Source organism: Copadichromis virginalis, linkage group LG11, assembly GCF_057382275.1.
Source record: "Copadichromis virginalis isolate Kocher_CV1m ecotype Utaka linkage group LG11, C_Virginalis_male_GT1.1, whole genome shotgun sequence".
Lineage (NCBI taxonomy): Eukaryota > Metazoa > Chordata > Actinopteri > Cichliformes > Cichlidae > Copadichromis > Copadichromis virginalis.
In genome coordinates, this window is record NC_140628.1 from 20,445,804 (window position 1) to 20,462,127 (window position 16,324).

Here is a 16,324-nt window from a genome sequence, read left to right on the forward strand (position 1 = left end):
TTATCTTGGCTTCTCTTTTGTATCCCCAGCAGCGGGCAGCAGGGACAGTGTGTTGGATGGAAAGAAGAAAGAAGATGAGGGGTAGGTTCAGGCCCTGTCATAAGAAGTAATAAAAATACCAACCAAATCCACTCAAGTAAGTCTGAGCCCTCATCCACCCGCTCATCCGTGGACAAAAAAACTCCCCAGAAAACAGCCAGGCAGGCAAAAACAACAAGTCTCTCAATATCCCGTTTATATTAGTGTCAATAAACCCGCACCGCAACCCTGCAACAAATGGATACACATGCCACATAATGTATTGTTATTAAGAAGTTAATGTATGCAGGAAACAAGCTGCTGTGCGTGGTGAATGCTTTGTAACTCTGAATTCACACTGGGGACTAATTACTACAAGTTGCGGGGAAATAAATCGTGGGCTGGCAGATGACAAAGTGTGATTCCACCGTGCAGGTCAAGTCAATCAACTGCGGGAAACTCCAACAAGTACGAGAGCAGAGAGATGATCAACGCGGCAGCCCAGCGCACGCTGCTCGTTGACTCTGGATCAGAAGCGGACAGCAACGTGTACGAGAGCTATGCGGAGGTGGGAACCCGAGAGAGGAGGCAAAGAGCAGAAAGTGAAAAGGGCAATTGAAAAATATGCGAAGACACAAAAAAGGTTGCGTAAACAGATGAAGGAAGGAAAGAGGTTATGCACAGGGTGAGGAATACTGGCAGGAGAGGAAGCGGAGAATTCAGCCATAACTTGGGAAATTGATAGATAAGCTAATGAAACCTTTAGCAGTGCAGAGAGATGGAACAGAGATCGATACATCACAATTAGCATTCAAAATACATATCGATCTTGGAGAAATTATCATTTTGTACTTTAAAGAGGCCAACGAGGATTTGAACCTTGGAGAAAACAGTTTAGTGTAGTAAAAAGAAAACATAACACTGCTGTCAGAACAGGATGGATCTGCAAACACCTTACACTGATTTGCCTATAAACATATTTAACATATAATGATAACTAGTTTTGAATAGAAGGTTTGGTGTGATTGGGCCAGATTTTCAGCCTGTTTGCAACATTTTTAAGATAAAAAACTGTTTCTGTTAGTGTGTGGATGCCAATGACTTCTCCATTTGATAACAGGGATTACATACCCTTTGTCTTCACTTCCCATGTTTTCCTAAACAGGCAGGAATCCATGATGGGAATCTTCAAAATGTGTTGCGAGGTTATTTCTAGACAAAAGTGGCGACAGAAATAGGTTGAATCATTTCTTTAAAAAATTCACGGTAGCCTCCATCCCTCCATTGATGAGAAACATCTGGAATTGCTATTAAAGGGAAGTTATCGAAGGTCATGGCTGATGAGCTGATGCTATCGCTTCTGTCTCATATTCTGCAGGAATGTTCCCATTATTATTATCCCACCGGTGTCTACACGCCACATCTCAGCCCCCCCCCTGAGGAAACACGTGGACTTGGTAAGACGCAAACGTGGCTCAGAGCAGTCAGGCCAGTAAACACCTCACAGCCTAAATATCATGCTACATTTAGAGTCTATATCTGACCTTGTTCTAATGCAGCACATTTACAGTATTTCCCGATTGTGTTTTCGCCATGCGTTCTATGTGCTCTACAAGATGTCATCCGTCGCCCCGTCGACCATTTGTATGAAGATGTGGGTATGTACCAGGACACAGCGGCTCCCTCTCGTCCTCCCCCTTCAGTTGTGTTTGAACACAAACTGAGTCAACAAAGGAACGAATGGAGATTGCCAACCCGCCCTCGGGTGTGTAAATAAACACACACCCTGTTATAAAATATCTTTGATTTGAACATTATTTACTTGCGATAAAACCGTAAAACACACAATACACGTGTCACCTAACATACATCTAACGTGTCTCTGCAGGGTGCTGAGAGAACGAGGCAGTTCATGGCTGTTCACCAACCGCAGAGAGATTCTGATCTTCCCTTTGAGCTACGAGGAGAGTTAGTTTAGTAGTCGAACAAATTCTATACGGTACGGCTTGTGAGTCGACCGTATCCATTCAATAGAGTATTGTAAAACAGATATTCACCACTGTGTTTTTCTGTTATCATCATTCTCTTTGAATTGTATCTCACCAATCACCTTGAATGAAAAGGCAAAAACCGAGATGTGACATAATGCAAAATTTCAATTTTCAAGTGTTTTGACTTTTTTTTTGTATATTCTGATCATTTGAAATTTTCCTCAAAAGATTGGTTTGACCTAATGTACTGACTGTTACAAAAAGCTGAACAAGCTTAAAGGAAGCTGGAAGAAAGGGAATGAATAGGTTGAGGGGGGGAAAGTACAAGAGCCTCAAGACCCACATGCAATCAAGGATGTCAAACCGATGCTATTGTACAAGCTTTTTCTATTAATAAAATTCTTCATCTCCTTTTTGAGCTTGTTTTTTTCCTTCCCTGAAATCATAGTCTATTCTCCTCTTCCACTCTTGCCCCTTTCACCTTTGCCCTGCTTCTTGGAGCCAAGTGCTGGTCACTACTCACGCTCCCCTCCCCCCCATCCATCGCTTTGGCCTGCAGGTAGACATGAGTCAGTGAGACATAAAAATGGACTGACACGGCTGTGCGCTGGGGCAGAAGCAGTACAGACTGACGGTGCCACCCTGGCAGACATCATCCTTTTGACCCATCCTACATCGACATTTTCCAACATGTATCCAGATGAGAACAGTGTGCCATCCCTCCTTTGTCTCCTACAAAGAGTTTCAGATCTCACAGTTAGTCTGTGGGAATCCCTACAATGGGATTGTAGTGAGGGGTATTTAGCACAGTTATGTCTTCGGGAGGTAAAGCCATATCTAGGGCCAGGCTCTAATCCTGTTTTCTCTGGGATTGAAGTTCGGCTCGCAGCATCAGAGAGAGCGAGAGAAGGAGAAACCATGCAGGGAATTTGTCTTGCAGAGTCGCGGCGAGTGGGCAGTCAGGGAGCGATAGAGAGAGCAGAAGACAGGGTTAAGCTAAGCCGCTGCTGTGACCACTGCTCCAAAATTCTTCTCTAGTTCAGAGAAAAGCAGTTCGCCGAAGGCTTTCACTCCACAGCCCATGCAATAGTTTTAATCTTTGTAGATATTTTTCAAAACCCAAATGGCATTACACCAGACATTTAAAAACAAAACAAAAAACAAAACAATGATGTTGACAATGAATTCTGATCAAATGTGTGAGATCTGATTGGAAAGGCAATTTAGAAGAAAAAAAAACCAAACCTCTGCAAAAATGCAAGTCTCTCTGTGACACTGTCCTTCCATTGTAAAGCATAGCAGTGCTTTTAGCTAAATTCTTACATCAGCTTTCTTTATTTCTTTTATCAGAGTGGAGACAGTGTAGATGCTAATATTCAGCAGATGCAGTGTTTACTTCACTGTTTTAGTTTAGCCTGTAAGGAAGCTAATATTTGGTAATTGTCACCTGACACAAAGTACAGCCGAGTAATGCATTTTGACCCATTCACAGTGCTTGGCCAATTAAGTGCTATTATTATCAACTGAGCCATGCTGCTGGCTCAAAGAAATAACATACAGATAGCTTTATATTAAAGAGTTATATGAAGAGTAATACTAGTAGCACTATTTTAAGACGACGTTTAATAACTTGTGTGTCTATCTTTCTGAAAGTGCTTTCGGAACTAATCACTCATCAGCTTAATGTACTCATATTGGCATGTTGGCCTGACAACAGCTTGGCTTTTCCTGCAGTGCAGTTACAGGGTACTCTTTATTTATAGTAGTGCATGTAAGCTGTAAGGAGAACAGAAGCTCTTCAAAGTTTCAATAGATCTTTTAGATTCCACCCAATATGCACAAATAGTGACTGGGTTTTCTCACATCTCTATACAAATCCGTTATGCACACACCCTTCCAGCTTCCTCTTTCCCCTCCAAGTACGTTTCATCACATCAGCGTCACATAACTCTCTGCTACAGTCCAAAAATCATGGTTAGAAAGAATATGGTAAATATGGTAACTTGCTATCTTTTTTTTATTAACATCATGTGGTCTGCTCTTACTACCAAGTGCAAATTATTTCAGCAGAAATATTGACTTATATGAGGCTGGTACAATCCAAAATTTTGTCAAACCCACATATTTCTGTCTCCTCAGCGGGACGTGTGTGCCAGGAGATAAAACTAAATGTTTTACTATGATTCCTCAGTCACGCATGCTATTCTCCATCATGAACTGTTTGTCTCATTACTTAACAGTTGTTCACTTCCTGTCTGACTGCAGTTTTGTGCCAAAGCCTGTTCATAATGTATCGTTTTAGCTCAGGCAGGAACAGTAATCTGCTAAAATGAAGGCTTGACGGCTCAATATTGTATGTCAGCTTCTATTTTTCCTCATTGGCCTCGTGAACATTTGTGATGTGTTGTTTTCAGAGGATTCTCAAGAGAGCTCGAAAAGGCAGGCTGTATGAGAGCACAATTAAGTCAAAAGAAGGGGGGGGGGGGCGGAATTAAGCGACTAATTACCTCATTGGTTTGGTTTAACATCTTCCTTACCACTCTCAGGTAAGTGTTTGGGGAGGGGAAAAAGGTAAGATTTAATAAATCCTCTTTATTGCTTTACCTAGTTGTGCTGCCAGCTGGGAGCAAACTCAAAAATTTAACTGTAATTTCTGCAAACTCTGTCAATGCTCTCATTATTCAGAAATCAAATCAAGAAATCAAATCAAAGCATCCACAGGTTTAACAAATTAGAACATGATTTCACTGGCAGCTATCATGACTCGCTTTGTGGCCCTGCTCTCCTGTTGTTGGGAAGAAGGATGTAATTTGCCCCAACATGTGAATGATAGACTACAACTAACTAAACAGAATATTAGATAATGGAATAATATTAGCAGGTAGAAAGACAATGAATTGTTAATGTTGACAAGGTGGGAACCAAAAGCCTGCTACCTGTAATGTATATACAGTACGGTAGAACTAGTTCAGTTGGGTGTTTTTATTATTCAATCTTTTTTGTGTGGCAGTCTTCTGGGATAAATAAAGACAATGATAAGCATTATTATTATTTCAGTGTCAGAGTCTGATATGAAAGGTTTTAGGAACTTTATACTATTTTACATTTTCACATCCTGAAATCCCAGAATACAGTATCCATTTGCCAGAGCCTGCTATGTTGTCATGTTTAAACAAAACATTGTAGACTTTAGCAAATGAATACAGTAAACCTCTTCAAGGCTACTTCCCCAGTAGCCTCTTTGTGATGGCCAAACCTGTGGCCACACTCTAAAGTCGGTAACTTTTGTATTTTCATTCTTCATTTGAACATAGTAATACATTTTAGTTGCCAATAACTTTATTGATTGGTTTGGATACATTTGTTCTATTTGTAAGCGCGCACATTTAGTTTACTTATGTATTCATACTACTTAATTTCTTTGCTTTCTGACTAACTTTTGTCTTTTTATTTCTTACCTGCCATCATCCCTGGGAGTTGCTGGACAAAAGATGGTAGCCAGGGTTTGAAACCACTAAATACAAAGGAAGATAATTGGACCACACCACCACTTCCTGCTGAAGGGGGAATGTGTGTGTTTTTAACTTTAAAAACAAAGTATTTGTATTTAATTAAATATTTGAGTTTAGGGTTTAATGGGGTTTTTTGATTTTCTTCTTTAGTGTTTAGTTTATTAACAAACTAGATTGTACTGCATCGTTTGTGATTTATGATTGTGTTTTGTTTGTTACCCCCTCATGTGTCACAATGGTCTGATCAGCCATTATATATATACCCTTGTATGTCATTTCATGTTTTAGGTCAATTGTGTATATTTGGGCAGTCATTTGGTTTGTTAAGTTTGCAGTCTTTGCCTGAGTTCAGTTTTGTTTCTTTGACCTCTTTTATGAGCTCAACATTTATTAGTCTTGTAAATATAATTTTTGGGGGTTAAATAAATGGAAACTATATTTTTCTAATAATTCCTGGGCTCCTCCTGTTTTTCAACTCGGTCCATCACACTCTTTCAGCAGAATAACAGGGCTTGCCAGTTTTACAAACTGTCCCTGAATGCCTGACAGGCACTTCAAGGTGTTTATTTGCTCTTTAGATCAGATACAGATGGATTACCTGTGGGAAAATCAAGTCCAATGCATTAAACAGAATTTGTTGCTTTCTCAGTGGCTGATACCACGTGACATGCTTCCTGGATTTTTTTTTATTTATTTATGTATTTATTTTGAGTCTGTGCCTCTATGATGGCTAAGGGTGGGCCTTCTTAGTACTAGACAGAAGGTTTAAATGACCAGTGAATTCTCATCATGTACTCGGCTTCCATTTATTCCCAAGTTAACCCTTCAACACTCTTCTGGTCAAATTTGAACAGTTTTGACATTTGACAGCAACAAAAATGTCCTAAATGTCATTCTTTTATCATGAAATTTGACACACAAACACACAAAGATGAAAATATTTAAAACATTTTCTTTGGGTGCTATTAAAGTCTGAGGCTGCACAGAGTCAAATTTGAGGGTTTCAGATCCACCAGTGTGGGTCAAATCAAATAAAATGAAATTGGTGCTTTTAGGGAATTACAAAATAGAGAAGCTGTATCTCCCTTACATGCCTGTGTGTAATTTTTTCTGGGACAGTGGTGACAGAGTTCAAGGGGGAACTTGACATTGTCACGAGAGCTGTCTGTGTTCCTACCACACCTGCCCAGGTTCCCACAGACACAGGCACCTGCTGGTTTTTGAAGGATCATGGGAGAATCTTGAAAGAGTAAAACAGCACAGGAGCGATGATGTGTGGTGCACAAAAAGAGCAGGAGTCTTACGGAGGTCAATTTACTCTACTAAGTGAGATTTAATCTAATCTAATTGAGATTAAACTAACTCGTATGAAAATGTATATCAAAAGGAGGGTTGGGTGGGGATGGGATTAGGGAGGGGGTGGGGTCATAAGATTATAGATAGTATCTGTGCTGCCATTTCAGTGAGTGTGGGAAAGTCCCGCATGCAAGGCTTTCTACCACTGGTTCCAAAGCACAGACTACTGCTTGGTTAGTGTTTGTGAACAAACATGAGCAACTATAACTGTGAAAATCCGCTAGCAACCAAAGCCATTACGAATTACTACGTTTTTGATGCAGCAATCAGTTTCACCCAGCAAGAGTCAGGAAGGAGTGACGTAGTTATGAAATACACATGTTTTCCATTTGAGTGTGTTTAGTATGGCGGACAAATCTTGAGCAATGTGTGCATGTCATCAGGTTAGAAACCTCAAAAGACAATTGTGAGGGAGTTCTTGGTTTGAGTCATACTTCGAAGGTGTGAAAATGTCAGCTGTATGTAAGGTTTAAGCAACGAAAAAGCGGATAACCAGACTGTGTCATCTTCTGTTGTTCCAGGGTCCAGTTGTAACACTCACTTGAATATTCTTGAGCATTTTACATCATCTCTGCCCAGCCCTATATTCACCATGCTGCAGTGCATTTTGTATTCTTAAATGGCATTCAGGTTTTCTGCAATTATGCTCTTCTGATCTGCCAGCCATTAATCCATCATCAGTGAGCCTAACTGCTGCATCCTGGGAGCACCCCAGTTTTGGAGGAGCTCTGACTCATCTAGCCATCAAGTTGGCCCATTTTCCTTGCTCACATCAGTTTCAAGAGCACTGTAATGATTCACCTGTCAGTGGTTGATTAGTGTAAATATTAACACTTCTTAAAACAAACAAACAAAAAAGAAACATTTCACATAAAAATGTGAAAAGCTGTTCAAAATGCATCACCAGCACTCTGCACAAAGACTCTCCTCTGCAAGTCTTCTTGAATTGCAGGCTTTGTCTGCTGTAACAGTGTAGGTTTGTGCTTCTCAGTTTGGTAAAGCTCTTAGGTCACAATCACAACCTTCATTTCTTCAGCCTTGAAGCAATAAAGCACGACAGACAAAAAGCAGTAATTCAAGAGTCTGGCAATTCCAATTCCTTAAAACTTCAGTACATCACAATAAATATGAAGGAAGCGGCTTTCTGTAGTGATATGTTCTGGGGTATGAGTATGAACGTTGATTATAATCAGTGCGGTAATAAGTCTTTAAACTGCTATGTATAAATAACTCTTACAAAACATAAAGAAACTGTACACAGGGCAGCTTTTCTATATGCTTTAAAATATAGGGTTAAAATTCAAAGTGAATAATACACATTGCCGGCCTCTGGCCTTTATTTTTTTGCAATCTCATTGCGTTCAGGGACTGATAATTAATACAGCATGCAATGCATTTTTAAGTGAATGTAAACATGCCTGCAATCCCTTAATACAAGGTCACATTTCTTTGTTTTTGCAAGCCAGCGTCAGATGAGAGATGGAGAGAAAACAGGAAATAAATGTGAAGCAAGACGGTTAACTAGCCCAGATAGATACAGTAGGAAGAGAAGGCATACGGTGCTTTGATGAAGCAGAAGTACAAACTGAAAACTGGAAGCCAAAGAACACAGAGGAAGAGACTAAGAAAGAGCGAGAGAGAGAGAGAGAGAGAGAGAGAGACTGAAAGTCTGAAAATGAATTCAGACAAATGGGTGAGGAAGTAGTGGGTGATCACATGGGTGTGGTTGGTTAACCGTTTCTCCACTAGCCTTGCACACAAGTGACACACAGAGGAGAGCGCTGTGGATGATGAAGCTGCGGATACATCTCTGGACTCGGGCACCTCGCAGGATGGATACAAAGGTAAGCATAATAGCCTGGATGAAAGACTGAATATCCCAGGGCTGAAGGGTGTTTTGGTCTAACCCAAGTGAAAAGAGATTGATGGAGGATGACAGACAAATGGATGAACAGACAGACGGAGAGTGAGTGAGAGTGCAAGATGTGACAAACAGGCAGGCGGGTCAGGCTAGGGGAAGGGAAAGACGTCTGTACAGCCCAGGGGATACAGGCCTCATCTTGACATATGCTCTGGAGTGAAATGAAGATTGGCATGACCTGCTAATCTGAGCTGTCAGAGCTCATGACGGCCACAAATGCTCACCTGTCACACTGTTCCCAGCCCGGAGGATGAGCTGCCACCGGATAGGTCAAAGATCATGATTAATTTTTTTTTTTTTTTTTCACTGGGAGTGGATTCAAACTAAGTCCCTGGCACAGACTTCCTTTAGCCTCCCTGCCTGCTTCTGTTGCTCATCGTTGGCAGGTGTTGCTATGAAATTATACATCACAATACACTTTTATTTCCTACTTCTGTTTTTTTGTTTTGTTTTGTTTTGTTTTTGTTTAAGCTGTGGGCAAAATATTGAGGGGGAGGAAGAAATAGCCAACGTTTTCCACTGATGTGGAGGTTGCGGCTCGCCGGTACAAGGATTTCTATTATCATGAAAAGAGTCGTTTTGACATATGCTCCAATGCCATTTTTTAATTGGTGACAGCTAACAAAATATGATGAAGTTAGATCTATACAGCTACAAAGTTTAGCACAGGCATACGTGGGAGGACTGCATCTATAATATGTGGCCTCGATCACTCACATTTGACAAAAAAAAGTGTCTTATAAAGTCTGACATTCAAAGTAAGAATTTGTTTTCTGCTATGCTGAATGAGGCATGTGGGTGATGTCGCCGCGTGCTATAGGAGGAAGAGGAAGCTGCCATGTGGCACGAACCTGACTGATTACAGCTTCCTGACTGGTAACTGAGTGGTGCACAATATGTTGGAGAGTGAATACTGTATTGCCTCAATCGTCTACCCGGAGCCTTTCATTCCCAGGGCTAACAACTGTATGATCATTACATGACTGCAGAGACAGTACAAATCAGTAGCGTTTTTCTCAGTGCTAATGATCAGCCATTTGTCTGCATGCGGTATGGATGTGCTTGAATATTCTATAACACATGCACCAGAGGATGTAGTCAACGTGTCACCAGTCGTTTTCAAAAGGGCCATCTGAGTTATCTGAGGCGCACTCAGTTACTTTCTACAGTAGATCGTAGAGGTCATTTCAATCCTGTAACCACTGATTGTGTGAAAACTGCACAACAGTTTGTTCAGACAGTAGTTGAGAGCTGCATTCTCTGCATCACTGTTTCACAGCATCTCATGAAAACATGTTTTGTTTTTATTTCTTTCAGATGACTTTGGTTTACTTGAGCATTTTCCTGTTTATGATGTTAAGAGGTGAGTGCCAGAAAATCTGAAGACTTGGCTCACTGAAGTCAAGTGTGAACGTTTTGGGGGTTGAAAGAGACTGTAGATTTCATTACAACCTAATCACCTTGATTAGCTTTAGCAGGGTATCTGTGCAGTAAGCCTATGTTAGGATGCACATTGGCGTATTTGCAGGATTTTTTGAATGCAGTGTCACATGGGACCAAGAACCAGCCAGGGGAACTTTAGAAAGTTCTAAGAGAAAAAAATGCCAAAGAAAATATCTAAAAAATATATAAATAAATAAAAAAAATCAGTCCATTATAATGACTTTTATTGTCTGCTAAACTCTTGCACCTACAATCGTGACATGGTTGCCAGTGTAACAATATGGTTCCGTCATTGAACCACAAAACTGTGATGGGATGGAGCTAAAAATACTGTGTGGCTTCCAACCTTTAGTGCAGCTTATTCTGTTCAGTGGTGGTAATAAAGAACTATGTCTGCTTCATTACTTTTTAGGGTTCCCCTTAAAGTAAAGGAGTAAGCAGTGGAGCAAAGCATGTGAAGCTTATGGGGGGTGTTGCATTAACAAAACAAAAAATTTTTCTTGTCTTATTTTTTTTATCTGTAAGATTAGGAAAAAAATAGCCTGCAACTTGGGGATTAGCTTGTTAACAGTTACATCTAAGCAACACGTCCCATTCATGAAGGTGACAAATTTTAAAAGGATTGGTAAAATTTTAAAAAGTAGAGTGAGCTGTTAATCATTTCTATCTCAGTATATTTTCCCTCGTATGGCTTTATTTGTGTAGTGCTGGCAGCACTGGCCCAAGAAAGTAGAGGTTTTGTGGAGCTTCGGCACTATTTGGAAGGTGCTGAGTGAGTAAACAGACAACAGCCTCTCTGTCCTGTGGTCTTGCACAACAATCCAGCTCTGTTGCACTCAGAGGTTGCCTCACAGGCCCACTCACAAGACTATTACTGTGACATACTCAGTGCATCTGCAGGCCTCGCTACTGTGCCTGGCCAGACACATTCTGAAGTCTGGCCACATTGAGAAAATCACGGGCATTAACAACGCTGTGCTTTGTTCTTGATGTAAAGTGGACAGTATAGGAACCTTCAATGGAAAGTTTGTTTCTACTTTTCTTTAGTTTTTCACATGTGATCTTTTTTCCCCCCACAGTGTCAAGGGCCCAAACACCTGCAACTGCACCCACACCAACAGATGCAAAGCAGGCTGAATCGACATTTACAGTAAACACTGGTATCTATCTATCTATCTATCTATCTATCTATCTATCTATCTATCTATCTATCTATCTATCTATCTATCTATCTATCTATCTATCTATCTATCTATCTATCTATCTATCTATCTATCTATCTATCTATCTATCTGTCTGTCTGTCTGTCTGTCTGTCTGTCTGTCTGTCTGTCTGTCTGTCTGTCTGTCTGTCTGTCTGTCTGTCTGTCAATCCATCTAATTCAGTTTCTTTCTGTGTGTAAAAGGAGAAGCACTGGAAAAGAGAACAACTAGAGATATTAACAGCTCCCTGGAAACTATACCTGAAAAACCCACAAACCAGCAAGCAAACGTCTCCCTCAGTGTTACCACATCACGAATAGAGACTTCAGCAGGTAGTTTGTCTTGTGTGTGTCTAACCCCATTATTTCTCTTCTGCATGCTATTTTTCTCATCATACGTATTCATCCTCTTTAGCTTCAAGTACAAAAGCAACAAGTCAACCAAAGCTCACATCAACTTCAGGTATGAGTCTTTACCCTCTGCCTTGCCTAACCTATGTATGTTCAAACATCAAGAGTCAGTAGAGCCATTAAGTTTAGCTAGTAGACCACGTTAGCAAACTGTATCACCACCAGACACCGACAAAAATAGAGCGAGAGAGAGCACTTGAGGTAGAGAAAATGCTACATTCTGAAAAGCATACATTTCCTTTTGACTCATTCTACTGAAACATTTAGAAATTTAATTACTTAAACACAAGACTGAATCTGGAGTTTGATGAGAGGTAACTGTAAGCTATGGAGTCAATATGTCCCAAAAATAAAAAAGTTTTAACTTGTAAATTATTACATATTCAGTAGAGATGAAAAAAAAAAAGTCCAATGTAGTAATTTTTTCCCCTTTTTTTCCAGCACCTGCAGTGAAAACCAACCCTTCTGCACCCGAGAAAACCATCGGTAAAAGGAACACTAAAGTTGTCTGGAGTAATGGAAAAATTTCCCATATTCCTTAGTTACCCTAAATGCCACAGGCATCGTGGTTCTATTGTTATCTCATGGCAGACTGTGACAGTATCACAATTCCCCGTCTTCCAAACAAACCCACAGCGTAGTGATAGAACAGAGCACCTCACTTCCTCTCTTGCTAACAGATTAATGCTTGATTGTACCTTATGCAAGAAGAGATAAGATATTTGTGTCCTCATGCTGTGCCGGCTTACCATAGATAGGTTTTTGATACGCCATCAACAGCATGTCAGCAGAGCCAGTAGATCTCTCATGCCATCTCTGACAGTTGTTCCCCACTGAGCCTCTTTTTTTGTTCCTATAGATATTTCCTCTGTTCAACAGTCAACCTTAAGTCAATACTTTTTTTCTTCTTCCTTTACTCCATATAGAGTGGAAGTCAGAGTGGGACAAAGATTTCACCTATGGTAAGAAGCTTCTCTTTGATTGTGTTTGATTGTGTGTCGTTACTCGTTTTCTGTGGTTATTTGATTTGTTTTTTATATACTTAGATTATAAGTCCCTGAGTTATGCTGGACTGGTCATTGCAGCAGTGCTGTTCGTCTTTGGCATATTGGTCATTACCTGTAAGTATCTGAAAATCTGAAAGCTATTTTTGTGCTTTGCAATTTCTTGTAATAGTCTACCAACTTCCTTACTCTTTTGCTTATGTTTGGACTGTAGGCGGAAAGTTCAATCGGCTGCCCAAATGCCGCAAGAGGTCAACAAAGTAAGTAATTACATTTGTAACTTTTGTTTTATCAGTACAAAATTCGTATACAGTTAAACATCAAAAAATGTCTGGCTATACCTGATGTGAAAAAAAGAAAGTGCACCTTCTAAAGTCTAAAGTTTTTCATTTCAGGATGTAATAATAAAAAAAATAATCTGGTCCTTCCCAGGTTCTAAAATAATTTAAATACAACCTGCAGAAGCAGTGTGTGAATTCAATAGCTTGTATAACCACCTTTAGCAGTAATAACTTGAATTACTTGTTTGCTGCTCGACTTTGACGCTTTTCTTTTTCAGCCATGCTGTTGTAAATCCAGAGCTGTGTTTGGGATCATTGTCCTGTTGCATGGCCCAGTTTCATCGGTGTTAGTTATCAGACAGATGACCTCACAGATGTCTAGAATATTTTGGTTTACAGGGGATTTCATAGTAGACTCAGTCACTGAGTCAGTTCTGCAGACAAAGGAAATTCCAAGGTCCTTTGTCTGCAGAACAAGCTCAAATCATCACCACTCCACTACAGTGTTTGACATTTGGTATTGGATGTTTGTGATGAACATGATGTTGTGCATTACATCTCGATTTTATTTAGTCTTCTCTGGCTAAAGGAAGTTGTTCCAAAAGTCTTGTGGTTTGTTCAAATGCAGCTTTACAAATTTAAGCTATGCTAGAAGAAGTTTTCTCCGAGCAACCCTTTCAAAAAGGACATATTTGTTTAGTTTTTTTCTAATGGTACTGTAACATATAGCATGCTAACAGAGGCCTGTATTGTTTGAGGTGAGCTTTTGGGTTTTTCGCAGTTTCTGTAAGCACTGCACAATCTGACCTTGTGGTGAATTTGCTTGGCAGATTGGCAGCTGTCCAAAAAGTTTTCCACTTGTGAATAATCTTTATCGCCACATAGTGATGGACAAATTGTTTGGAAATGGCTTTCCCAGATTGATGGGTAGCAACAATTGCTTCCCTGAGATCAATGTTGATGTCTTTCCTCCTTGGGATTGTGTTAACACACACCTGAATGCTCCAGCAAACTTCCAAAACTTCAGTTTTTATAGAAGTTCTAATACTGGCTGATCAGTTACGCAAATATACTTGATTAGCAGCACCTGGTTGGTACTTAGCATCTTGATTCTTTTGGAAGCATTAAATGTGTACTTTATTTTTCTTCTTTTCCTGAGCCAAACCCTTGGAAGTAAGAGAAAATGCACTCTCTTTTTCACCTGACTCTATATCGGCCCATTGTGCATGAGGAGCATCTCTCCTTGTGCTGTTGGGAAACTGCATTTGGATGGTTTAAATAGTTAATATCAGAGGCTACTTGATGATATATAGCAATGAGTCACTTCAGACATAATAGCGCAACAGAATGCTGACTGAAATCTCTTTGATGATTAATAGATCAAAGGGATTATCATTAAGCTGTTTGTAGGGCAGAACTGCAACAGATCTTGTTTTTTCCTCATATTTAGGTTTGATGAATATCATTGATTGCTGAAATAGTGTTTGATTCTTTAAGAGTAATGCCTTCCTCCTCCCTCCCTCCCTCCCCCCCCCTTTTTTTGGTCCAGGTCATACCGGGTAGCCCAAGGATAAGGAGAGAGCACGTATGAATCCAGTAACCAAAGAAAACAGCTGCAAGAAAACAACCAGGAATCCATCAATCGAAAAACACCTGACAGTCTGTGTGTGCGTGAATGTGGACTGACACACTGCTTAGTAACTGTCATAGAAAAACAATAAATAAACTTGGAAATCATGATTCATGCTGACAAGTAAAAAAAGTGGAACCATCATCGGGTTCATCATGGTCAACTATTTCAATAGTTGGCAAGAAAAATTCCTTTAAAAAGTTAAGTGATTATTTATCCGGGACAATAATTAATAGATGAATCCCACTTTAATCAAACCTTCAGCCATGAAGCAGGCTGGTTTCTAATGACCTTTGCATCTTGTAACTAATGCCATAGCCACGGGCAGTGTCTCACAGCTCGGATTTATTATTAAAGGTTATGAGGAATAACCCCGCATCATCTCATATTTGACAATCTCGCACAGCCCTTTTCACTGTTCTGTGAGGATATAAAAATAAAAGTTAGCTCACTTCATCATAGCTCCCACACTCGCTTTACACTTTGAATCTTAACGAAAAAGGATGTTTAGTAAGAGTGTCTAAGCCTCTTAGTGGCTCTATGCTTGTAAGCGAGTAAAGCCCTAGATTAAACAACATCCATTGGCACATTATCTCTGTATCCATATGGCATCAAAATTATGCAAACAAGAAACTGGGAGAAGGCACGCAGATTTCATAACACATTTATTAAAAAACAAACACAATCCAGAGCGCAGCATAGATACACAATATACAGTAGTATGTTGTAATCACCATCAGAAGAAAATCAAGGTGACTGCAGCTGTGCAAACAGATCCAATTCATCATATTCTGTCACCTACAGTTTTCCTGTGAGCTATCACACATGTACATATATTGTGATCGTTGGCACAAAATAAACATGAGTTTACCTTAAGAGAAAAGTGCATAAAAACATAAGTAACTTCTTAAAACATACAGGTCCTTCTCAAAAAATTTGCATATTGTGATAAAGTGCATTATTTTCTGTAATGTACTGATAAACAGACTTTCATATATTTTAGATTCATTACACACAACTGAAGTAGTTCAAGCCTTTTGTTTTAATATTGATGATTTTGGCATACAGCTCATGAAAACCCAAAATTCCTATCTCAGAAAATTAGCATATTTCATCCGACCAATAAAAGAAAAGTGTTTTTAATACAAAAAAAGTCAACCTTCAAATAATTATGTTCAGTTATGCACTCAATACTTGGTCGGGAATCCTTTTGCAGAAATGACTGCTTCAATGCGGCGTGGCATAGAGGCAATCAGCCTGTGGCACTGCTGAGGTGTTATGGAGGCCCAGGATGCTTCGATAGCGGCCTTAAGCTCATCCAGAGTGTTGGGTCTTGCGTCTCTCAACTTTCTCTTCACAATATCCCACAGATTCTCTATGGGGTTCAGGTCAGGAGAGTTGGCAGGCCAATTGAGCACAGTAATACCATGGTGGGTAAACCATTTAACAGTGGTTTTGGCACTGTGAGCAGGTGCCAGGTCGTGCTGAAAAATGAAATCTTCATCTCCATAAAGCTTGTCAGCAGATGGAAGCATGAAGTGCTCCAAAATCTCCTG

At 39.9% G+C, this 16,324-nt stretch overlaps 2 protein-coding genes across 2 annotated transcripts in view; both read left to right on the plus strand.

Moving 5' to 3' along the window:
• The window catches only part of nphs1 (NPHS1 adhesion molecule, nephrin), a 40,003-nt gene extending 37,582 nt beyond the window's left edge, over positions 1 to 2,421 (plus strand). The window contains exons 25-29 of the mRNA XM_085473533.1: positions 30 to 81; positions 454 to 586; positions 1,397 to 1,475; positions 1,635 to 1,783; positions 1,907 to 2,421. Of these exons, the coding sequence (XP_085329659.1) occupies positions 30 to 81; positions 454 to 586; positions 1,397 to 1,475; positions 1,635 to 1,783; positions 1,907 to 1,996 (503 nt within the window). The 3' untranslated portion in view covers positions 1,997 to 2,421. The remainder of the gene's footprint in view (positions 1 to 29; positions 82 to 453; positions 587 to 1,396; positions 1,476 to 1,634; positions 1,784 to 1,906) is intronic.
• A 6,142-nt stretch (positions 2,422 to 8,563) lies between these two features.
• Positions 8,564 to 15,233, plus strand: fxyd5 (FXYD domain containing ion transport regulator 5). The gene is made up of 10 exons (XM_085473534.1): positions 8,564 to 8,721; positions 10,116 to 10,161; positions 11,321 to 11,401; positions 11,647 to 11,775; positions 11,858 to 11,905; positions 12,295 to 12,339; positions 12,780 to 12,815; positions 12,900 to 12,974; positions 13,072 to 13,117; positions 14,688 to 15,233. The coding sequence occupies exons 1-10, from the start codon at positions 8,665 to 8,667 to the stop codon at positions 14,710 to 14,712; spliced, it is 588 nt and encodes a 195-aa protein (XP_085329660.1). The 5' UTR covers positions 8,564 to 8,664; the 3' UTR covers positions 14,713 to 15,233.
• Positions 15,234 to 16,324: the final 1,091 nt, after the last annotated feature.